This window comes from Chiloscyllium plagiosum, unplaced genomic scaffold (genome assembly GCF_037043375.1).
Source record: "Chiloscyllium plagiosum isolate Xiang-an unplaced genomic scaffold, Cpla_swu_hap1 HiC_scaffold_10, whole genome shotgun sequence".
Classification (NCBI taxonomy): domain Eukaryota; kingdom Metazoa; phylum Chordata; class Chondrichthyes; order Orectolobiformes; family Hemiscylliidae; genus Chiloscyllium; species Chiloscyllium plagiosum.
Genome location: NW_028270148.1, coordinates 45,307,202 through 45,333,310, shown reverse-complemented (window position 1 = coordinate 45,333,310; position 26,109 = coordinate 45,307,202). Strand labels below are relative to the sequence as shown.

The window sequence follows — 26,109 nt, the reverse complement described above, 5'->3', positions numbered from 1 at the left end:
AATCAAAGGTTTTAGGACAAAGTAGAGTTGAAGACTAATAAATCAACCGTGATCTCATTGAATGGTGGAGAAGACTTGATGGGTGCACATGTAGTCTTTACGTGACACTGTTGCAAGATTGAGATGAGAGTTTTGCAATTTTCTTGAATCAAATGCTTTGGTCCAGTTAATCACTATAAAATCCACATTACATTAGTGTTCTCAACATTCTCCTTGAATTTGTTTAGCGATAAGGAACATGTCTGAGGTGTCCGTGGAAGGTCAAAAGCCCCACAGGCCCACAAATATGTCTCTGGGAGGAATTACTCAGCCACAAGAAGTGGATAATTCAGGAGGACACCTGTCAGAACTTTCCCTGCTCTGCATAGGAGGAAAATACCATGATAGTTCCCATAGCATGATTTTCCTTTCTTGAAGATAGTTGCCATTTTTGTATTACTGCAGTTTGAGGAGATGATAAGGTGGTCTTGTTCCACCCAAATTCATAGAATAAGTGTGTCGTGTATTGATTTGAATAAAAACCCAATAACCTTGAAAACCTTAGCTGGAATGCTATTAGGGCTCGCAGACTGTTGTTTCTCATGCGTCTGATTGCTTGTTTCAGCTGGAGCTTAGGAGGTTGAGAGATGATCTTATAGAAGGACAGCCCAATGGCTCAGTGGTTAGCACTGCTGTCTCACAGCACCAGGGACCCAGGCTTGATTCCAGCCTCGGCCAACTTGCTGTGTGAAGTTTGCACATTCTCTCCATGTCTGCGTGGGTTTCTTCCAGGTGCACCTTTCCTCTCAGAATCCAAAGATGTGCGGGTTAGGTGAATTGGCCATGCTAAATTGCCCATAATGTTCAGGAATGTGTAGGTTAGGTATATTAGGGGTAAAATATAGGATAGGGGAATGGGTCTGGGTGAGTTACTATTCAGAGGGTCGGTGTGGACTTCTTAGGCTGAAGGGCCTGTTTCCACACTGTGGGGATTCTAATTCAAATTCATGTTTATAAAATCATGAGAGGTATGGATGGGATTAATGGTAAGTCACTTTCCCTAGGATGGAGGATTTCAAGACATGGACACCTTCTTTTAAGGTGAGAGGAGAGAGATTTAGAAATGACACGAGGGACAAATTTTTTATACAGAGAGTGGTTCGCATATGGTATGAACTTCCTGAGGAAGTGATGGATGTGGCCACAGTTACAACGTTTAAAAGATATTTGGATAATAGGTAAGGTTTGGAGGTATATGGGCCAGGAACAGGCAGGTGGGATTATGTTCGGCATGGCCTGTTTGGACCGAAGGGCCTCTTTCTGTACTGTGACTCAATGACTATCCTATCAATAATGATTCACCACGGATTCTACCGTGGGATCGTAACTGATTGCCTGGAGAGTGCAGTTGCAACTGTGAAGTCACGGTCGAGGAGTATTTGAAAATGTTCTTTGCAGCATTGATGGAAGACATTCATCATTTAGAAAAGAAATACCAAACTATGAATGAAGAGGATTTTGACCCCATGGGTTGGTCTATACTGTAACTGGCTCGTATCTTTCTGAATGCTTTGTATGTTGTGATGGTCAGCATGCTATTGCAAGTGTCGCGCTTTCTCTTTCATCATTTGCAGTCTGCTTTCCATATTGTCTTTAGGTGTCAGCCTTCAGCTGTTAGAATGCTGCCTGTTCAATTTGTGATGTTGGGTTGTTTTGCTGTGCAATGAAGGCAGTTTGTTTTTGCTGCAGGAGGTTGCGTCTTCTGCGTTGTTTCTGTCAATCCAATCCTGGTAGTGCAATACTTAAATCCTGTGGCCTCAATACAGGAGTATAGTACAGTTAACTTTATTTAATCCTAGGGATATTCTTTCCATGACTTGTGGATGGATACTTTTGCATTTGACACTGTCTGACACATTTGGATATTTAGCTCTGTTATACATACAATGCTACTTTCGCTGGCCATAGAGGGACTGTCTCCAAACTAGAACAAGGAATTTTATTCCTGCCACTTTGCAGTTTAGCCACAGCTTCTGAGAGTCATTTAGGTGAATCATCTGATAGGCTGTTTGGACTGTTGACTTGAATAAACTTATTTTTGTTTGAAATTTGAGAATGAAAATGAAATTATTTTCCACTGAAAATAATCAGTCCAGTACCACTATAAAATTACCCAGGCATATTAGCATTCAATGTACTCATTCAAGTGCTTTAACTGTAGTCTCTTTAGTACGAGTAAGCCTTTAAGGTAAAGCAATGTGGAATGGTTCTCATTGAAACCATGCATGCCTTTTTCTATTTTTTTTGCAAATCTAACTTGGTTGAGACAAAATTCTATTGTTGAAATTGAAGTGAGGCAGTATGATGCAAATATCCTAGACTCTTACTTGAGTTTACAGTCAATTCAATATTGGTAGAATATTCACTGCACTTGTAATTAGTCATTTGTGTTGACAGGAAACTTGCATAAGTTCAAGTACATTAAGTCCTCAGTACATTGCTACCACATGGAGGTTAAATGGATTAAGATTGTTAATAGATTCCTGTATGTTCCAAAAGAGTGCTCATTATGCATTTAACATAAGCATTGATACTGACCATCAGTGCATACTCAAAGCAAGTATTGCATTTATTGATCATTCATCAGCATGTGACATTTTGTGATGATATGATCTGCTCTTGAAAGTTGTCAGACTTTTCCAATATCGAGCTGTAGTTCATCCTCTTCAATGGTAAAGCAATTGAAAACGTTGGCTTTAACTTGGAAACCAAATAATCTTTAACAAGGACCCAAAGTGATAGACTTCTCTAAGACTGTTTAAAGCTCCAATTCTCTTCAAACCTTGAGTGACATGCCCCCACCACCTCTAATAAATTTGTCTGTGCATTTGATTTGGCTCGTGCTACCCAGGAAAATAATTTTGAAGGTCCTAGCAATAGTTTGTCCCAGGATATATAAATGATGGCACAATATTTTAATGGCTGGCACCTCCATCCAGTCTCAACTAAGACCAAAGTCACTACTTCCCACATCAGCAACTGAGTGGCTAATAGTAAACTGCAGGTCTTTAGTTGTTGTAAATTAATTAGGATTGGACATACCCCAAGTGCCTTGGAGTCTCCTTAGATTGTAGCCTCATGTTTACTGCGAACATCTGAAAAAGAGGAAACCCATCTCCCGTAAGACCATAATATGTTTGAACAGAAATAGGCTATTGGCTCACTGCCATTCAGTGAGCTCATGGCTGATCTGATAATCCTGAACTCCACTTTCCTGCCTTTTCCCCACAACCCTGGACTCCTTTACTGATTAAAAATCTGTCAACCTCGGTCCTTTGATAAGGGACCAAAACTGTTAAACGTTTATCCAGAAACTAGTAATCCCATGCACACACTCTCCATACTCTAGCCTCGTTCCTGTATTATTCTGTAGGCTTCGGAATACTGTTCCTCTGTGTGGGCATAGAGCAGCCACACAAAACTCTTGGACTCTATGCTGAATGGGTCAAGGGGGGACAGTTAGTAGTACATTTTAATCAAAACTCATATAATACTCCCAGTCCAGCTTAATATTCCACCTCCTGATGTGTAGTGGAAGACAAAAATGCTGAAGGAATTGAAATGCAAGGAAGCCAACCCAAAACTGCCAATCCATGAAGATCTTTAAAACATATTACATACGTGATTCAAATCATGCAAATTATTTTGGTATCTCCTAGTGTTTTCAGTGGTACAGGAATTGGTATTAAGAACAAATAGCTGAGCTCTCAGCTAACTCCTGCATTATGAACGATGACATGAGTGGCACAGTAGAACTTGCAGGATTTCAGACATCTCTGAAACAGTAGTCTACTTGCAACATGATGTGTACTGTCTGCATGGGCATCACACTTTTTCCACAAATGAAATTACAAGGGAGCTCAGCATGTGATTATGGTTTCTTATATCAGAATCTTTTCCATTTTGTGAACGACTGTGGTCCATAAAACATTCTCTGCAGGGTTCAACACAATCCACGTCGCAATACACCATGCTGTGAGTTAGCTGTCCAATTTGGTTAGTGTTGTAAAGCTCCAAAATAACATTTTGCAATAAGATGACGCGAACGCAAGCTTACAACATTACAGTTGACATGCTACTTCTCCTTATGCACAATTCCACCTGTTCCCAAAACAGAATCTTTGTATACCAGGTCCAAGTTCCATTACTAATATTTGCATCCTGAGATCAAATATAATTAAGGTAACTTTGTGACAGATATAACTATCCAGTCTTGTAGCACCACAAAGACATTTTGGTCATAGTGAGAAAGTCATCAACCCTTTCCAGAATGTGTTTGACACAAAAAGTAGTACCCCGATAATGTTGGAAATCTGAATTAGAACAGAAAATCCATGAATACTCAGTAGGTCAAGATGTATCTGTTGTTAGAGTCCACACTGTTTTCATTTCTTTAATTTTTTGTTAATCACTTTTGGTTTTGAGCCAAAACTGTGAGCTAAATTTGAATTTTGAACTATGGGTAACAGCTCGTGTTAAAAGGAAAACAGATCAAACAAGATTTTGTTTGTTTATGAGGCTGGGCCAGGAAGTTAACTGCAGTTGGTTCCTGATCAAAAAGTTTTATAGATGCTCCATCACTGGATACAAGCATTATGTTTAAACAGATTGCAGAAGTTGGCTATTAACGAGGACAGTACCTGGGAATAGGTTTGAGCCAAATCTGGGAAAAGCCTTGTGTTCAAGCAGATGGCAGATATTGAATGGTAACTCCTTGTGGAGGAATTGGTCAGTCTGTCAGGGAGTGGTCAGAGTTTGAATTTGGTTTTGGACAATGTTTTCAGTGAGAAGAAATTTGGCTGTTGATGTTATAGCAGGAAGATGTAAAAGCCCCCTGACCAACCTCCATTATCAACTCTTGCAAATTTAGAGAATAGAAAACTAAGTATTACTACTATTATCTGAGTGAACTGAAAAGGTGACCCTGATTGACATCTTCAGAAAGTCAACCAAGAAACCATCACCTATGGCTGTGGAACAGTGCACTGTGTAAATTGCTTCAATAATCTGGACAGTTTTGTTATTTTTCTTTTATTTATCCCATAACTGTTTGTTTGCCTGTCTTTTGTGTGAGTGGGCCTGACAACATAAAATATAAAGGATATGGTTTAAAGCATAGACCAGTTAGATTACTTTGTTATTTAATCTTTCTCTACTATTACTATTGTTTTGTTAATAAATTGCTAAGTCTTTTGTTTAAGATACAAACCAGTGTCAAGAACTGATTATTCTCACAGTCTGGGATTGATTATTCATAAAGACTGGTTTGAAACCATTATGGTCAATTTTGACTGTCTTTGAATTCGAATGCCTGCAGTGCAAATAGAGGCCATTCAGCCTATCAAGTCTAACCCTCCAAAGAGCATCTGACCCTACCCCCTAACCCCACATTTACTATAGTTAACCGAACTAACCTGCACACTATGGGAAATTTGGCACAGCCAATCCACCTAAGCTGCACATCTTGGGACTGTGGGAGCAAATCAGAGCATGTAGACATTGTCTGGAGTTTGCAGTTCTCCCAATCGCCCAAGGTTGGAATTGAACCCAGGTCCCTGGCACTGTGAGGCAGTAGTACTGACTACTGCACTACCATGCCACCCTATAATTTTACTGTGTTGTCATAATGGAGGCAGAAAGGCTGATTTGGTTCAACTGTCCATTTGTGTTGTAACACGATGGAAAGAGAAACAGAATTATCATTTGGTTTAATGACTTTCATCAGGATTCTGAACTAATGAAAAATCATTGACCTAAAACATTAAATCTGTTGCTGCTTCATCTACCAAATATTTCCAAAATATGTTCGAATATGTCTCTGAAGACAAAGGATCTAAACTTCAATGTAAAAATGAAAAAGTTTAAAGATTGTGAACTTTAATCTTATAGTATGGCATAAATCTATAAAGACAGTATGTGTAATTCATTTATTGCTGGGCATTTTTTATATTGACTGACTGAATCACTTAGCAACTAAATATTGACATGTTAAGCGTTAACACAATAAAATTTCAAAGGTGAATTTATTTGCTGTTTGTTGCAGAATTGATACCTTTTTGCAAGCTTTGTATTGGTTTATGACATTCTGTAAAAACATTTGAACATGTCTAACCATTTGGTTACTTGGAATTCAGTGCAGGTATTACTGGTTGGGTGTTTGAGAGTACTAGTGGATGGGAGTGCACCTTAGTAGAAGGTGAATGGACTAACACTTAAATGAAAGTGAAAGAAATTAATCTTAAAGCCAATAAAATAATTTTTATTTTCAGGTAAAATAAAAATGTAAAAATATTTCAGTCAGTGTTTATTCCTAATAAATGATTGAATGATTACACTATTCATCGGTATAAGCAGTTAGAAAGCAGCATCTTGTATTTATATAACATCTCCAAATGCTTGATGTACTAATTACTTTAAAAACACAGTGGGTGTGCAATAAATGCAACTGCAGTTTTACATACACCAAAGGATTATGAATGACAATAAGGTGAATGACCAGATTATTTTTTATTTGATACTGTTTAAGGAATAGTAATTTTGGCAACATTCTTGGAGATGTCACATCAACAGCTTTTTTTTTAATCTCACAATGTTTACCCGCCTGTTCTGAACATCCTTCATAACGTCCATGCAATTATCTCTCATGCTATGTCTTTAACTTGTTGGAGAGCCGCCTGCTAAGCTAGAACATCCTGTCTGTCTTAGCATCTAAACTTGGGATTGGAATGTGGAATGCCTAGGTCCTGCTGTAAAATAGATTTGTATCTTAACTATAGTCATTCTGTGCTAAACTTATTCACTAGGGCATTTAAGATGTGGTTCTCATTCCCAAATTAAGAACATAAGATGTGGTACAAAATATTACTGCTTTTCAGTCAAGATCAAAAGAATATTCAGATCTGTGTAGATTGGGAAAGATATATGTTGCTTTAAATGTAGCAGTAAATGTCTCAATACTGTTTTCAGGCTGATGCTACTCTTTGCATTGTATGGAGTCAATGTAGCCCTTGTGTTTAAATGGTTCTACATAGACTGAGTAAGTCGGTACTTTTTAAAGAGTTCTACCTAATAATTGAAATTTTCATGTTCATCTGATCCAATGACAGTTTTCTTTTAGCAGTCAACATTGCTCGAATGGATACCTGCTCATTTCACAAGATAGAAGAAGCATTTCATTATTGGGGAGTTTATTTTGTCCTCCAGATTTTGGATTCTATCAACATTATCATTCCTCCATATTCATCACATGAAAAATGTTGAAAAGCGAATGGATTGTCGGGAGTGGTGCAATATAGTTAACCACAGGGTTTTATTTGTATGAAAAGGTGTGAAGTTTTTGAGATAAAAATAACAATCATAAAATATCCTTAAATCTTCTATCCAGGGTCCCATTTCTTCTCCTTCAAATGTTGCCTTAAAACCTACCTGTGCTCCTGGAACTTGGTTGATATCCAGTTCTCCTCCGAAATGCTTTGAGACATTTTGACATGCAAAATCATCTTGCAGGTGCATTTTTAAAAAAAATCATGCTTTTAAAACTAAATTATTTGGATGGATAGAGCAAAATAAATGCACACATTAAATATTATGATAAAATGTATAATTTTTTTAATATACATTAATTAGATATGACTGTCATGGCGAGGCCAGCATATATTGTCCATTTTTAATGACCCATCAGTTGCGAGGGAAGATCTTCCAGATTTGAACCTCGCAGCACTAAAGGAGCAGCAAGATGGTTCTAAGGATAATGACTGATTGGAGGGGAGCTTGCAAGTTGTGGAGTTCTTGTGCATATGTTGTCCATGTCCTTCGAGGTTGTAGAGGTACCAAGTTGGAAGATGCTGGTCAGTAAGTCTTGATGAGTTGATGCATTGCATTTGTTAGATGGGACACACTGCTGCTCTTGTATATTGCAGCAGACGCAGTGAATAGTGGAGGTGATGGATGGTATGTCGATCAAACAGGCTGTTTTGTCTTGAATGTTTCAGACTTCTTGAGTTTATGTTTGGAAATATGCTCATCCAGGCATGTGGGGAGTGTTCCAACACCCCCCACCCCCATATGTATACCTTGCAGATGGTGGACAGGGTTTAGGAAGTCAGGAGGTGAGAAGTTTCAACTTCTGCCTTTATCTTGTATTTATGTTGTTGTCCAGTTGTGTTTCCGATCCATGGTGCTCCTTTGGGTGCTGATGGTGGGAGATTCAGCTACAGTAATGCTTTTGAATCTAAAAATGGTGATGCTTTCATTCTCTTCTGTTAGAAATGGTCGCTGTTTCGCGTATGAAGTCATAAATTTAATTTTCCACATCAGTCTAAGCCTAAACATTGTCCAGGTTTTTCTGTAGATGGACACTGACCGCTTCACTGTCAGTGGAGTCACAAGTGGAATTGAACACTCTGCAATCTTTAATGACGATTCCCACCTGTGACTATGTTAAGGGAGAGTTTTTGAAAAGACAGCCTCAACCCTCCAAGAAAAGAAATTCCTCCTTATCTCAGTCTTAGATAGTTGTCCCTTTATTCTGAGGCTGTACTTCTGGTCTTAGACTTGCCAGATGTTTTCTCTCAGCATTCACCCTGTCAAGCCTCTTAAGAATCCTATATGTTTCAATGAGATCACCTGTTCTGAATTCCAATGAGTACAGTTCCAAGCTGTTTTCCCTCTGCTCATAAAACAATCCCTCCATACCAGTGATCATCCTAGTGAACCTTCTCTGAACTGCCTCCAATGAAATATCTTTCCTTTAATAAGGGGACCAGAACTGCTGTCAGTACTCCAGATGTGGTCTAATTAGCACCTTGTACAGAAACTGAAACCAACATGGGAGACACTTAACAAACAATCCGTGTCTTTTTCAATATATAAATTTAGTTACATCACACTGTAAACTTTTGCTCTAAATTCTGTGTCTTACAATCTTATTCTCCACAACTACCTGATGAAGAAGCAACGCTCCGAAAGCTAGTGCTTCTAAATAAACCTGTTGGACTATAACCTGGTGTTCTGAGATTTTTAACCTTGTACAGAAAGACTTCCCTATTCTTGTACTCCAGCCCCTCTGAAATAAGGGCGCACAACCTATGAGCAATTGACATTTCATTAATGTCAAAGCCCATATCCACTGCTGCATTATGTGGTCAGCCACTTCTTGATATCACATGGAACGAATTGAATTGTCAGCAGTCTGGAATCAATGGTGATTGTGACCTCAACAGGAAGCCAGGATGGCTGATTCACTCTGCACTTCTAGTTAAGATGAACACACATATTTTAACCTTGTCTTTTAGACAGTTACAGTAGAGTCACCATCATTTAGGATGGGGTGTTTATGGAGCATGCTGCTCTGGTTAGTTATCTAATTGTTCATCATTCACATCGAGATATGCCAAGACCACAGAGCTTTAATCTGTGGCTTCTTAGCTCGGTCTATAGTAGAATGCTACAACTGTTTAGCGAGTATGTAGACCTGCGTTGGAGCATCACCAAGTTGAAATCTTATTTGTAGTTCTGCTTGGGATAGCTTCTGGCATGCTATCCTACATTCCTCACTGAACAAGTGTTGTTGTAGTTTCATGGTGTTGTAAATTAAGGGATGTGCTAGCCCATGAGGTTTAAGATTGTGCTTCAATCCTCATGGATGTCAAATTTTGCTCTGTTCTCAATCTACCCCTTTCAGCTGTGTAAAAGATTAGATTAGAAAGTCTCCTCATACCTAAAAAAAATTGGTGTACTTCTGTAATTTTGTTGCAGAAATGACTGAATGCTGTGTTGTGGGGGTATTCTTATTTGGATAATGTACTGAATCAAAGGCCTTGCAGTCTCCTCTGGTGAAGATAGAAAATCTCATTATCATTATTTCAAAAACAGGGAGTTCTCCTATTGTTCTGGCTGACATTAAATCCTCGTCCAAATGATTCTGGTCATTCAGCCAACTGTGAAACCTTTCTCTATGCAATTCTGTTTCCTTATTTCCCACCAAAGCAACACTGACTTCCCTATAGGATAAATCCATTGGTTATAAAGTGCTTTAGGAAACCTAAGGATAGATTTACATTTAAGAAAAATCTTCCTTCAGACACAACTTGATTTAGAGAGTGTTTTAAAGCAAATAACCTTGGTACATAACATAGAAAAATCCAAGTTTACCACTGCTCCACTTCAGTAACAGATTGTAGTTTCCATGATTTTAATTATTATGTTATATTGTTCAACTTTTCAGCATTACTGGACTTCTACTACTATGAATATTAATTTGAAAGAAAAATGGGTCCTATCTTTTTGAAAAAAAATTATTGTAAAGAATGTGAACTTCAACAGAAAATGGATTAATGACTTGAAGATAAATGGCTTAATATAGGGTTGGTAGAAAATCAGACTTGGCAGTTGAGTTTCAAGATGCAATAACCTCTTTCAACACTATCATATTTGATAATATTTAACAGATCAGGTCAGCTTAGCTTTTAGACTAGCATATCTTAACTCTTTTATTTGCTCGTCAAAGGGCAAGCGTAAGGCAAAGGTTGATTTTATTACTCTCTACATCTTGTTGTAAATTATTTTGTAGAATTCACATTAAAATGTGGCTTTTCAATAGTCTTTGAGCCCTTTCTTACCAAATGTTTACAATTTTTTAATATTATGTCACTGTGGCATAACATCTTATTTCAGAAACACAGGTTCACCATTCAATAACTAATCTGCGATCTAACTATATTCTTGGTATCCTTCAATACCTTCCGATGAGCAAACATGTATCAATCTTACAATTAAAATTTAAAGAATTGATCTGGAAACAAACCTTTTCTGCAAAAGACCATTACAGGCTTCACCAATATTTCCATCTAAAAGTGTTACCAGTTTTGCTCCTGGAAGATCTGGCTTTTTTTTTAAAAAGCATTCTAACCTTAGCCCGAGATCCCCAACAGGAGATAGACTTTCTCCTTATTCAGCCTATTGTTTCCTTCTACTGTCTTGTAAACTTCAATTAAATTACAACATCACCAACTAAATTCCAGGAAATACAGCGCTGGTTTGTAATGTTGATGATATAATAACCCTTAAAGTCCCAGGTATCATTCAGGTAAATCTACACTCTTTTCCCTTCAGATCAGTATATCCTCCCAAAGTTATGATGCCAAGACTGAACACAATACTTTATAGTCTAACCAGGCCATTTTTGAGGACATGAGAAAATGACATTTTATCCAGTGATTAGATTTCTTGAATCAACAGATTTAACTTTGGCATAATTGCTTTCTAACCCGATTCAGTTTTAAAAACTGATAGGAGGAGGGTATAAATCGAATTACTGATATAATTCTAAAGGTTAGTGCTATAATATTTTATTAGTTTTATTTTACAGTTTGCTTACTAAAGTAAATATATCCTTATCATGCTATCTTTTGTAATGGCATTTTCAGGAATGTGGAATATATTTATTTATATGGCCCCCTAAACTTGTAGACTTTGGAAGAGAATTTTATCTCGGTAAAGTACTATGCCCCGTGAGACCGCGTTCTTTTATCCTCTTCAACACTTCTCAACAATTGAAATGCCATGGCTTAGATGAAACCTGTTCAAAAATAATTCATTTGAAGTCAATGTCTGTAAACTGAAAAGTGGTCTGCCATTTTGAGATATTAACATTCATAGTGATTAAGATTGCTTTTTCAGATCATTGTGTTCAGTTTGGAGCATCACAGATCTTGTGTATGAAGAAAATTATTGTGCAATCTCTTAAATAATTGATTCATAATGTAATTAGTGATGTGGCCAGTATCACTAATTTTTGAGAGTTGTCCAAATTACTTTCTTAACCATTTGTCTTCCCTTTCCTATTTATCATTTGACAGGTTTAATATATATATTTTACTGCAAGATAGATTTGTTTAATCTTGACCAGATCAAAATTTTGAACTCAACTAATAGATATTCAGACTTCACAGAGATCTTGGCATTGCAGACACCTCTTACCAGTATGCCTGTGCTTCTTGCTGAGAGGTTTATGGAATGTGACCTCAAGCCTCAGAATAATGATCTCCTTGTTGAACTTTCATATCTAAACTGTTTGTGCCACATACATTCTAATTTGAATAAAGCTCCATTTCACCAATCTCCTCGATGCCCTTGCTGATCAATACTAGCCCTCTGTTCTTCACTGCATTGAATTCAGATTCCTCATCTGCATGTCAAACCTTAGCCTTGCAACCCTTTTCTGCAATCTCATTCATAACTCTATCCTTTCTGAACCATTAGATTTCTTTCCCTCTGATTTTTCTAAACATGTTATACTACAGTTGTTGGTGATGGACAGTTAAACTACCTCAATTTGTTGCCTGGAAAAAAACCTCCTTAAACATGTTTTGCCTTTCCAAAACTTTTGAAAGTTCAGAAATTGTCAAAATGTTTAATATCTCTCCATCTCTCTCTGGTTTCCTATTTATTTCATTATTACATTTGTAAAGTTACTTGCAATGTTTCCAAAAATTAAAAGTATAATATAAGCACACATTGCAGTTGAACCTCAACACTTTTTGCTTAAAGTAGGATCTATCTTTTTCTTGAGCTCCCTCTCCCTGATCCCTATTATTTTAAGATTCTAAACAGTGATTTAGGTAATGACTTCTGTTTTAACATGTGCTTAGAGATACTTCAGTTTGAGAAATTCTTAGTGAGTCATTGTATTAAATATCAATGCGTGTAGCTTATCTGATATAAAACATCTATTCAAAATTGAAGTCATTTAGTAATGCTCATCCAAATATTGAATTTTGTCAGCCTTGCATTGAAGAGAAGTGTTAAACAATGATGTGTACTTTAATTGGCAGTTTAAAACATAGAAAATTATATGTGGCCTAGAACATCATTCATGGGGTGGAATGAATAATGGGAGAGAGAATCAACCCTAGGCAACTCTTGAACACCACCTAGCAGTCAGATGGAGTGTGCCAGTGATTGAACAGTGGCATTGGGGTTTCTTGCCCTTGATTTTGGTCAATGTTATCATAAGGCAGAGGTAGACCTCTGAAGGGGAGGGATATAATTTTTACATTGAAAACTAAATACTCAGCAGGAGGTATTAATAAGAGGAAGTTTTCAAAATGCTCTCCTCCCAAGTTAGCATTAGGTTGGATGGCTTGTTTGTGATGCAGATGGAAGCCAACAGCATGGGTTTAATTCCTGCACTGACTGAGGTTGCCATGAAGGACCCTCCTTCCCAACATCTCCCCTCTCCTGAGTCGTGGTGATACTAGGGTTAGACCACTATCAGTTGTCTTTCTCTAATGTCACAGCAGCCTAATGGTCCAGTAACACAACAATAATTTTACTTTTAGAGTTCAGCTGCAGTGTTTTCTTTAGATTGTAAACCACTCTGGTGTTCTGTTCCAATACTGAACTGAGCTTCAGAGCCTATACTCTTTTCCATCATAAAAGACTGAGCACTTTCAACTCTGGTGGTATAATGCATTTGCATCTGTAGCTCAAGCTGTCTGTTGATATCCTCATTTATTGCCTTTGCTACTCCTAGAAATGTTTAATCTGATGCTGTTTTGACTGGCCTCACTCGATAAACCTCAGCTCATACAAAAATTGATGTGTATCCTACCCCATACTATTTTCCAGTCTCCCAAATTTAAAAATCTTATTCTTCTGTTTAAATCATTTAATGACTATGTTTCTTTCTTTGTAACCATTTCCCCCATCAGATATTTACGTTGCCTCAACTCTGGCCTTTCTGTAATTCGAGCTCTTTTGTCCTGCTATAACCAACCGTGTCTTCAGTCATTAAATTCTACATTCTCAAATTCTCTCCACTTTTACCTCATTTTCTTGTTCTAAGACCCTTCTTAAAAATGCATTGTTTGGCAAGTCTTAAATTGGTTTTCCAAATCTGTACTTAAGTGCATTAGGATGATTTTTCTATACAAGTTCATTTTGTTCAAAGAAATGGGCAAAAAAAGCTGTGAAGTGAATTCTGAAAATATAGTGTTTTGATTATTAGTGAAGGGAAAAAAGACATCCATTTTGAATTTGTTTAATCACAGAAAGTCATTTCTAAATTACAATTTTTTTTTCATAATTGTGAATGAACATGTTTTGAGAAAATTTTATTTAATGATTTCCCTTTTTATCCTGGATGTAGGTAATGTTGCAGATGTGTACCTGGAGGGGAAGGATCAACTGGGTGGATGGTTTCAATCCTCACTGCTCACCAGTGTAGCAGCTGAGAAACAGATTCCATATAGGTTAGTATTTTATTAATCAAATTAATTGGGCTATTAACTTGTACATTTATTATCATGTCATTTGCTCCTCTGAACGTAGTCCACATAGAGCACATTGAACTTTTCAAATCATTTTGGTAAATTTGTATATTCTGTATTAAACCTAAATAAGCATTCTCTTTTAGTTATTTCTTCCCTTTGTATTAGTCAATATAAATCCTTCCCACTTAACAAATACTTATGATTTAATAGCTGCTGCCAAACTGCCTGTGAGGACCTTTAATTTTCAGAGTGACTGTTATGAAAAGAGAATGTGACTTGCTGCCTTCCGACAGTCCTACTGTCAGAATGGAAGTAAGGCTCCATGTTCGTGGAGTTGTACAGCATGGAAACAGACCCTTTGGCCCCATCTGTCTGTACCGACCAAGTTTCCTAAACTGAACAAGTCCCGTTTGCCTGCATTTGGCCCATAACCCTCTCAACCTCTGCTATCCATGAACCTGTCCAAACGTCTTTTAAATGTGCAACTCTACCATTTCCTGTGGCAGCTTATTTGATACATGCACCAACGTCTGTGTATAAGAAGTCACCTCTCAGGTCTCTTTTGAATCTTTCCCCCCTCACCTTACAATTATGCCTTCTAGCTTTAGACTCCCCTACTCTGGGAAAAAGACCTTGGTTATTCATCTTATCTATGCCTATCACCCCTGAGCCTCCTATGGGTAAAAGAAATCCCAGCCTATTCAGCCTCTCCTTATAACACAAACCCTGTCATCTCGGTAACATACTAGCAAATATTTTTTGCACTCTTTCCAGTTTAATAGCATCCTTCCTATAGCAGGGTGACCAGAATTGTACATAATACTCCAAACGTGGCCTTACCAATGTCTTGTACAGCCATAACATGACATCACAACAACCACTCAATGCTCTGATTGATGAAGACAAACGTGCCAAACACTGACTTCACCACCCTATCTACCCATGACACCTCTTGCAAGGAACTATGTACCTGTACCCCGAGGTCTCTACCATTAACTGTCTAATTCCTGCCCTGGTTTGTCTTACTAAAGTACTACACCTTGCATTTATCTATATTATGTTCCATTCCTCGGCGCACTGGCCCAATTGCTCAAGATTCTATTGTACTCTTAGATAAACTTCTTCACTCTCCACTATACCATCAATTTTGGTGTTATTTGCAACTTACTAACCATGCCTCCTCTATTCTCATCCAAATCGTTTATATGAATCGCCAATCTTCATTCTCTCTTGCCTCCCCTTTTATCCTTCCTATAGCATCTGTAACCCAGAACATTGAGCTGTCAGTCCTGTCCCTCCCTCAGCCATGTTTCTGTAATGGTGATGATATTCCAGTCCCATGTTCCTATCCATGCCCTGAGTTCATTTGCCTGATCTGCCAGGCCTTTTGCATTGAAATAAATGTATTTTAATTCATCAGCCTTCCCTTGTTTTCTGCCATGCTCTTGTCTGCCTTGTCTATTTAGCTTACTGTCTCTAACTTTTGTATCAGTGTCAACCTTCTGTCTTGTCTCAATACTCTTAGGGATTTCTGAGGGAACTGTGTGGAATCTGCGTGAGCTTGCCTATCCTTGGAAAATTCAATTCCAATGGCCCTTTCAAAGTGTACATGAAATATATAAAGGGATGGTCCAACACAGAAGGATGCAACTTGACCTCTTGTGTCCCTGGCAAATCTCTGCAGTTTATCTAGTCCATTCGTTGGACTTTTCCCAAAACTGACAAGTTTTTCTTCTCTTTAGAAAATTATCTGTTTTTTGTAAACCAAAATTGAAGCTGCCATCGCCATGATCTCTGGCAAAATATTTTAGATTCTAAAAATTCACTGCATTCAAAAAAAGTTCTCTCTCATGTCACCTTTTGTTCTTTTCCCTTTACCTTGAATCTTTCTCCCTCCAATTTATGATTCTTCCAATAATGGAAGTAGTTTCTCCCTGTCTACTCTGTCCAGACCCCTATGATTTCAAATACTTCTATCAAATCTCCTTTCAACCTTATTTAAGGAGAACAGCTCTAACTTCCGCAATCTGTCCATGTAACTGAAAATTTGTATTCTTGGAACTGTTCTTGTACATCTTTTCTGAATCCTCTCTACTGCCTTTACTTCCTTCCTAAAGTCTGGTGCACAGAATCGGATATAGTAATTCGGTTGAGACTGAAGCCAGTGTTATATAAAGGATCACCTTAACTTCCATGTCTTTGTACTCTCTGACTCTATTGGGCGGCACGGTGGCACAGTGGTTAGCACTGCTGCCTCACAGCGCCAGAGACCCGGTTTCAATTCCTGCCTCAGGCGACTGACTGTGTGGAGTTTGCATGTTCTCCCCATGTCTGCGTGGGTTTCCTCCGGGTGCTCCGGCTTCCTCCCACAGTCCAAAGATGTGCCGGCCAGGTGAATTGGCCATGCTAAATTGCCCGTAGTGTTAGGTAAGGGGTCAATGTAGGGGTATGGGTGGGTTGCGCTTCGGCGGGCGGTGTGGACTTGTTGGGCCGAAGGGCCTGTTTCCACACTAAGTAATCTAATCTAATCTAATCTAATTTATAAAGCCTTGAATTCCATAGCTTGAATTTACTAACTGCTTTCCCAACCTGCTCTGCCACACTCAATGATTTGTCTGGAAATGTGTTGCTGGAAAAGCGCAGCAGGTCAGGCAGCATCCAGGGAACAGGAGAATCGACGTTTCGGGCATAAGCCCTTCTTCCTGAAGAAGGGCTTATGCCCGAAACGTCGATTCTCCTGTTCCCTGGATGCTGCCTGACCTGCTGCGCTTTTCCAGCAACACATTTCCAGCTCTGATCTCCAGCATCTGCAGACCTCACTTTCTCCTCAATGATTTGTCTACATATGTTCTGTTCTATTCCATTGCTCCTGCATACCCCCCATAGAGTTGTATCCCTTGTTTTGCATTGCCCTTCCTCATCCTTCCTCCAAAAATGTATCACTTCACACTTTTTCTGCTTTAAACTGTATTTTCCATGTGTCTACCTTTTCCTCCTGGCTGATTGTGTCCTTTTGAAGTCTAATCTCTGCCTTCTCACAGTTCCCAATACTTCAAGGTTTTGTACTTTCCACACAGTTTGAAAATGAGCCCTGCACACTCAATTCGAGGTTGTCTTATGAGGAACATTTAAGAATGTTGGGCCTGTACATAATTCAATTTTAGAAAAATGAAAGGTGATCTTATTGCAAGTGGGAAGATTCTCTGAAAGCTTAACATGGTAGAGGGTGAAGAGAATACTTTCCTTTCCTTCATGGGTACTGGAACCACAATGCTGTTCAGAATAAGCGTTGTCTCATTTAAGGTAGAAACATGGAGGAATTTCTTCTCTGAGCAATAATAATGTTTGGAATTCTCTGCAAAGGAGAGAGGCTGGTTCATTGAATAGATTCAGGCTGAGTTATACAGGTTATTTATCTACAAAGGAGTCCAAGCTTATTTGGGGCAGGCATGGAATTGGTGTTAAAGCTGTATTGAGATTAGCCTATACTGCTCCTAGTTTTTATATTTTTATGTTTTGTCCTTTGCCATAGTACCATAAGGTTCAGGTTGAGTATGATTATAATCTCTGATGTGTTCCCCTGCTGAGATTGGATCCACATGACCCACCTCATTTCCCAGAAACAGGTCCAGCAACCCTTCCTTCTGCACTGATTTGAAATGTACTGTTTGAGTCAATTCTCCTGAACACACTTCAAAAGTTCTTCCCTTTCTCTGCTCTGACATTGTTACTATCCCTGTCTACATTAGAATAATTCAAGCCTCTAATAAAAATTGCTTTATAGTTTTATGCCCTCTGTAATTTCTTGTAAATTTGTTCCTCCATATCTTTCCAACTTAGTGGTGATGTATAGAATACACCCAGTATTATGATGGTAACTATTATTTCTTAGCTGTGGTCTGAATACTTTTTGTTCTTGACTTCTCTAAGACACCCTATCACTCCTGTCTTATTTCCTTATCTATTTTTCCTTGTATCCAGGAATACTTAGAACCCAATCCTGCATCTTTTAAAATCAGATCTCTGTTATTTCCATACCATCATATTTCCACTTGATTATCTGTACCTGCAGCTGAGCAACCATTTACCACACACCATGCATTCACTTATATACACAACAAATCTAATTTGCATTTTATTCCATTTTCTTCTACTCTGACGCCACTTGATATCTTTGTAATATTTACTCTAATACTGTCTCTCTCAAATTTTTATGTACCTTATTTTTCCTTTCTAATGTTACCTCCTCGTGGTGTCCATACCCCTGAATTGAATTGAATTTATTGTCATGTGTACCGAGGCACAGTGAAAAGCTTTGTCTTGCGAGCAATACAGGCAGATCACAGAGTTAAGTGGCATCGATAAGTAAATAATAGGTAAACAGTGGCAAAAACAAAAACAGGCAAATATTAAGAGTTTGAGACTCCATTCAGTATTCTAACAACTGTAGGATAGAAACTGTTCCAAACCTGTGTGTGTGTGTCTCTCTCTCTCTCTCTCTTCAGGCGACTGTACCTTCTCCCCAATGGTAGAGGTTGTAGAAAAACATCCGAGGGTGGGATGGATCTTTGAGAATGCTGGTGGCTTTTTCTTGACAGCGGGCCTGGTAGATGGATTCTATAGATGGGAAGTTGGCCTTTGTGATTGTCCGGACCGAGTTCACCACTTTCTGTAACCGTCGCCAATCTTGAATGGTACAGTTGCCATACCAGGTAGTGATACATCCAGACAGGATGCTCCAAATGGCACACCTATAAAAGTTGGCAAGGATATTTGCCATCATGCCAAATTTCCTCAGCTGCCTGAGGAAGAAAAGGTATTGTTGGGCCATTGTAACCAGTGCGTCCACATGAAGAGTCCAATGAAGCTTGTTGTGGATGACCACTCCTCGGAGCTTGACACTCTCCACTCATTCCACCTCTGTGCTGTTAAAAGTGTAGGGGGGTGCATGTGTAACATCCCGCCAAAAGTCAATAATGAGTTCCTTGGTTTTGCTGGCATTGAGAGCTAGGTTGTTCTCAGTGCACAATTTTTCCAGGTCTTCCACCTCCCGTCTGACGCCATCTGAGATTCGACCGACAATGGTGGTGTCATTGGTGAACTTGTAAATGGCATTAGTCTGGTATTTGGCAACGCAGTCATGGGTATACAGTGAGTACAGTAGGGGGTTGAGTGCTGGTGATGATGAAATATTGTCCCCAGTCTTCACTGATTGTGAACTGTGGGTCAGGAGACTGAGGATCCAGTTACAGAAAATGGGGCTTAGTTTGAGATCACCAAGTTGAGTAATCAGTGTCGAGGGGATAATAGTGTTAAAGACTGAACTGTAGTCAATGAGTAGGATTCTTATGTAGCTGAATTTGGCTGCAATCTATTTTCTGATGATTTGGATTGACATTACAAAGAGGAGTGCCTTGTTATCAAGATGTTCTAAGGAGGAGTAAAGAGCAAGTGATATGGCATCTGACGTGGATCTGTTGGTTCGATAGGCATATTGGAGTGAGTCAAGAGTAATGGGGAGGCTGGAGTTGATTAATGCCATGATCAGCCTTTCAAAGCACTTCATGACCACCGAATTTAGGGCCACTGGGCAGTAGTCATTGAAACATGCTGCATGAGCCTTCTTAGGCTGCTATATTGATTCACACTTTAGGAGGACAATGTTATAAATTCACCTGATCAGAATCCTTGCCCATCTGGAATGCATGACCTGAATTTGGCTGCAATCTATTTTCTGATGATTTGGATTGACATTACAAAGAGGAGTGCCTTGTTATAAGTCGAAGAAGATGTGGTTTATGTGGATTTTAATAAGGCTTTTGACAGCATCCGTCATGACAGATTGGTCAGGAAAGTTAAGAGCTTGAGACGCAAGGCAAAGTGGCACATTGAATCCAAAATTGGCCAAGAGGCAATGGAGGGTGAACGCAGACGGAATGTTTCTGTGAGTGAAAATCTATTTCCAGTGAGGTTCTGCAGGTCTTGGTATTGTGACCCTTCTTGTTGTGGGTTATAATTAAGTATATGGACTTAAATTCAGGCCATTTGATCAAGAAGTTTGCAGATGTCGCAAAAATTAGTTGGGAGGTGAATAGTAAGGAGGATAACTATAAACTGCAGGAGGATCTCAGTGGATTGATCAGGTGTTCTTATTAAAATTTTAAAATTAGAGGCAATTCAATATTCTCACATATCAGTGGCATGAATAGTGTGTTATATGATCATCAAAATCCAGCTCAGCAAGCAAACTTAGATCCAGAACCTTAAACCTGAGCTACAAATCTTCTCAAAACTTGCAAACATTATAATGTCCGAAGATTGCACAATGTTCAGCAGCATTCTGACTCCTCAGATTCTAAGGAGTCCACGTCCAAATGCATCAAGCCCTGAACAATATCCAGTCTTGGGCTGAAAAATGTCACGTAACATTCATGCCATATAAATGCCAGGTAGTGACCATCTCCAGCAAGATATAAATCTAACCACTGCACCTTGACATTTAATGGCATTATCATTCCTGTATCCCCCACTATCAACATCCTGGGGATTACCATTGACTAGAAACTGAATTGGACTTGTAATACAAGTAAAGTGACTATAAGAAACATTTAGAGGCTATGAAAACTGCATGATGTTGGGGGAGTTCAAAACTAGAAAGCATATTTTTAGAGCAAGAGGAAAAAGACATAAGGGACAACCTTTTTACACAGAGTGGTTTGTGTGGGGAATGAACTCGTGGAGAAAGTAGTGGATGCAGGTACAGTTACATGTTTAAAAGATGTTTGAATAAGTTAATGAATAGGACATGTTTGGAGAGATATGGGCCAAGTGCAGGCAGGTGGGACTAGTTTAGTTTGGGTACATGGTCGGCGTGGACTGGTTGGACCGAAGGATCTGTTCCCGGGCTGTATGACTGTACAACCTCTAGATTCCCTAAAACCTGCCCACCATCTGTGAGGCGCATGAGGAGTGTTGTGGCATACTTTTTATTTGCCTGATGAGTTCATCTCCCAACAACACTGAAGTTTGACACCATTCAAGACAAAGCATCCCATTTGATTCATACCATATCCACAAACATCTATTCCCAATGCTCAGTAGCTATAATGTGTACTAGCGACAAAATGCATTGCAAAAATTCAGCAAAAATCCTTTAAAAATAGTCTTACAAACCCACAACCACTTCCATCTAGAAGGACAAGGGCAGTAGATACATGGAAATACCACCATCTGCAAATTCCCCTCCAAGTCCCTCGCCATCCTGGCTTGGAAATATATCATCGCCGTTCCTTCACTGTCACTGGGTCAAAATCATGGAATTCCCTTCCTAGTAGCATTGTGGTTTTATCTACAACACGTGGGCTTCAGCTCTTCAAGAAGGCAGCTCACCAGCTCCAGCACAAGTGCGTCTGGGGTTGTGCTATAAATGCTGATCCAGCCAGGGACACTCATGAAACCCTGCCCAATAGCACAAGCAAATCATTAAGAAGTGGAATGAAAATTGTGATTTAACAAAAATGCTTGTCTAAATTATTTGTTTTAAGAGTACTTCTAAAAGTTTAAATGCACATGTTTACAAATATACTCCCTTCAAAACAATTTAACCTAAGTTTCTGGTTTGAAGCATTTGCATGGAAAATCCTGCCTTTAAACTGTATAAAACTGTGGAGTAGTAAAGCATCTTTTAGTGGAGGACAGATTTTCGTTAGTAAGCTTTGAATATTTTATCCTCAGAAAACTGGTGGTCCATGGATTTACTCTCAATGAAAGTGGTGAAAAAATGTCCAAATCCATTGGAAATGTGGTAGATCCAGATGTTATTGTTAATGGAGGACTGGTAAGTCTTTACAGTATTTTGTTTTACTTCTCACAACAAAAAAATACTAGTTTAATATAAAATTAGTTTTTCAGAACGAAGTAAGTTATCAACAGTTATGAACTTAAAAAGTGATCAAAAACACTTTGTCAAGGTACTGCATTTTCAAAGAATGCTACAGTGAAAGTAGGGTTTGAAAAAAAGAAAATTCATAACATTCAAGGCTATGGGCCTAATGTGGGAAAAGAGAACTAGCGTAGCTAGCCGTGTATTTTTGGGAGTACAGAACACAGTAGACCAAAAGGCCTCTTCTGTACTATATGATGCTGTGATTGCATCTATGAAGGTTTCTTGCCATAAGTAATTCTTTCATAAAGGTGGTTAGGATATCAGCAGTTAAATGAATGAAGTGGCTCATTGTGATGTCCTTGTGTAAAACGATGAGGATATTAAACCTTTTAAACCTGCTCTGTCATTTAATGAGATCATAGTTATCGATGACTTCCATGTGTATTCCAGATATATGCCTTAGATCCCTTAATATCTTTGGTTAACAAAATCTACCCATCACAAAATTAACAATTGATAGAGCACCATTTTCTTTTGTGGAAGAGACCTTTAAACATTTGCAGTCCTTTGTGTGTAGACATATTTCCTTACTTCACTGCTGAAAAGTCGAGCTCTAATTTTTAAATGATTCGCAAGTCCTAGAATCCCTAAGCAGCCTAAGTCGTTTGCTTGTGTCTATCTGAGCTGTTCCCCTTAACACAGGTACCCCCCAATTTTTCGAATGTTTGCTTTACGCAGTTTTGCTTTTATTAAAGAGCTACATTAGTACCTTGCGCATATTCGGAGAGGATTTTCGCTTTTATGAGAAACGACGATACTTTCTCCCACATGCACTTTCACTTTACGCCATTTTCAGTTTACGAAAGGTTTCCTGAGAATGCTCTATTTTCAGAAAGCAGGGGCTACCTGCATCTTGAAAACATTGTCAGGTTTTCTTTTAATCTGTTAAATTTCAGGGAATGAGGCGGCACAGTGGCTCAGTGGTTAGCACTGCTGCCTCACAGCACCAAAGACCTGGTCTCGATTCCCACCTCGGGCAACTGTCTGTGTGGAGTTTGCACATTCTCCCTCTGTCTGCGTGAGTTTCCTCCTGGTGTCCGGTTTCCCCCCACAATCCAAAGATGTGCAGGTCAGATGAATTGGCCATGCTAAATTGCCCATAGTGTTAGGTGCATTAGTCAGGGCTAAATATAGGGGAGGGGAATGGGTCTGGGTGGGTTACTCTTTGGAGGGTCAGTGTACACTTGGTGGGCCAAAGGGCCTGTTTCCATTCTGAAAGGAATCTAATCTAAAAACCCCACTTAGTGGAACAAAAACAGGAATTGCTGGAGAAGCTCAGCAGGTCTGGCATCATCTGTGGAGAGAAAGCAGAATTAATATTTCGAGTACAGTGACCCTTCTGCAGAACTGGTGAATATTCTTTTCTTATAACCATCTCTTATGAAGAGTTTCATATTTGTTTCTGCAAGTCCATACAAATCATGCCCATGGTCATTCTACTGTACCTACTGCAGTCACTTCTTCTTGAACAAATTCAGATTTTTATAGCCTTTACCATTGCCACTTCATATGTGGGTTTTGCAAACATGTTTACAAACATGTTTACTGGTGCTGAGTTTGTATTGTGTCAGGTCCACTCCATTCACCATATTCTTGAACATGGAATTGAATGCTAGAGGAGCGGTTCACAGTTTCTGTTTTTGACATTATCCGTGTGACTAAGTATGACTATGAGGATTCCAGGAAGATTGAGGATAGGCAAAGTTGCTCGTTTAAACTTTCCAGTGGCTTGGATTATGTAGAGGCATATAGCAGATTACTAATGTTCACCATGAATATGATGCTATATTAATTGATTAGATAAATGCTGGGATTTATTGCAAAGTGAGACAATAGCTTCTGTGTGTGGTAAGAAGTAGGATATTTTTTAAATGAAATATTGATCAGTCTTTGTATAAACATGTTAAGTGCATGCACCACAAGTTAATAGCAATTTTGGCTCTTAATAGTGCGACAAGGATATTAAAAGATAAAACTGTACTTTTCAACTTCATTTGGCATACTTTCTACATATTCTTGAAATACTGACAATTATTCAAAACCAGTGTGTTATGTTTTGGATAATTTTAATTATCCTATTTGGATAATATTCAACAAATGTTCACTTGAAGGTTGAAAATGATATTCCTCAAAGCATTTTGTCTTGTAATTGCAAGTAAAGAAGGTTCTTAATCCTTGAAACTCCTTATAAGTGAATGCAAAATTAGTTAATTAATGTGCATTTGTTTGGCTTCAGTGACCTTAAATTTTTGTTTGGTGCATTAACATGAGAGAGAAATTTCTTTCCATCTGGAAATCAAGTTCATACAAATTGTGCATTAAGATTATGTGCAGATAATCAACAAAATTCTACATTTCCTATGTTTATATTTATGCTGTAAGATATTAACTACAGTTGCTTATGTTGTACAGGATCCAAACCAAGACCCACCCTATGGGGCAGATGTTCTTCGCTGGTGGGCAGCAGAGTCAAATGTTTTCACAGAGATTTTAATTGGCAAAAATATACTGCAAGCAGCAAGAGATGACATTTTTAAGGTTAGAACTAAGAAAAGATGAACTCTGAAGTTCTTCTTGTTTTGCTAATACTAAGTACATTTTCCTGTTGGCAGTAAAATGTACACAACTCCTTCAATGACAGGTGTTTTATTATTATTTTTGTAACTTGAATTTATATAGAAGCCTTTCTATTCAATTGAAATGCAGTGAGTCAGGCTAAGTTTAGGTTGAGCGATGTACCATGTTGATGAGGCAGTGCACAGGAAATCTGATGAATTTGCAGAGTGGTACTTCACATCAGAGCATTGACAGTGCAATGCAGCATTAGGATGCAGGTTTTACTTTTAATCCAGGCTGCATTGTGTGGATAGATGATAGGCTGGAGGCCATGACACATCATGTAGGTGGCAGTAGAGGTTGAATAAATCAGTCATCACCAAAGTTGCTGTTGTGTATCTCCGGGTCTGGCAGCCAATTCAATTGAAGACTAACTGAGCTCTGACAGCTGGCAGGATCAAAAAGAGTGGGAACTTCTAGGCCACCTGGAAGTAGCTGAACAACAACCATACCAGCAATCCTGAGTCATTGCTCATACTATTGTTACCCAGTTTCTAATAAACCAGAGGTGTCAGTCAGCAGACAGTAAAAATAGTGCTGATGCAGTCTTGCAAATCTTCCTGAGAGCAGACAGTCTTCTGGTAACCCTACACATGAGGAAATATACTGTATCCTGACAACATGTAAGTCAGGCAAAAAAGCAGAAATTGATGGGATTTGCCCAGAATTCCTGAAGCACACTGAATCACAGGGAAAGAATTGGCTGGCAAAACTTACCAACAAAGCACAAGTACCATTCCAACTATCTGGTGACAGTCCAAGGTAGTGACCGTTGCCAAGTGGGAAGCCACTCAGTAACCAAGCACTGCTGCCCATGGTCTGCTGTCAATAACATAAAAGGACATGGAGTTCCTCCTGTGAAACAGTTTGAGTCCCATCCTGGAAGCAGTAAGGTCTCCAGGCAGAAGCAGATTTTCGCACTGGCTGCAATTGCTCTGGGCAAGTCCTAACCCCTCTCAATTGAGGCTGGTTTTCTGAAAGGCCTTAAGACAGGAAATGGTTTTGTCGACTTAGCCTGAGCCTGTGACATTGTGTGGAAAAAGGCAGGCTGCTGAAACTCTCCAATTCGTTTGCAGTGTGAAAACCTGATAACCAAACAGCTCCATGATTAGAAACCAAACAATTCCATGTGTACCTTGCAGACAGGTTCAGCTGCCAACAACAGATTCTTCTCTGATCATTCCTCAAATGACTTCTTTATATATAACTAGTGACTGTTGTCCAACAAAGTTACAG

The 26,109-nt window shown here is 38.8% G+C and overlaps 1 protein-coding gene across 1 annotated transcript in view; it reads left to right on the top strand.

Annotated features, from left to right (window-relative positions):
- The window catches only part of iars2 (isoleucyl-tRNA synthetase 2, mitochondrial), a 97,627-nt gene that overhangs the window by 53,895 nt on the left and 17,623 nt on the right, over positions 1-26,109 (top strand). Inside the window, exons 15-17 of the mRNA XM_043695778.2 lie at positions 14,189-14,291; positions 22,047-22,149; positions 24,670-24,795. Of these exons, the coding sequence (XP_043551713.2) occupies positions 14,189-14,291; positions 22,047-22,149; positions 24,670-24,795 (332 nt within the window). The remainder of the gene's footprint in view (positions 1-14,188; positions 14,292-22,046; positions 22,150-24,669; positions 24,796-26,109) is intronic.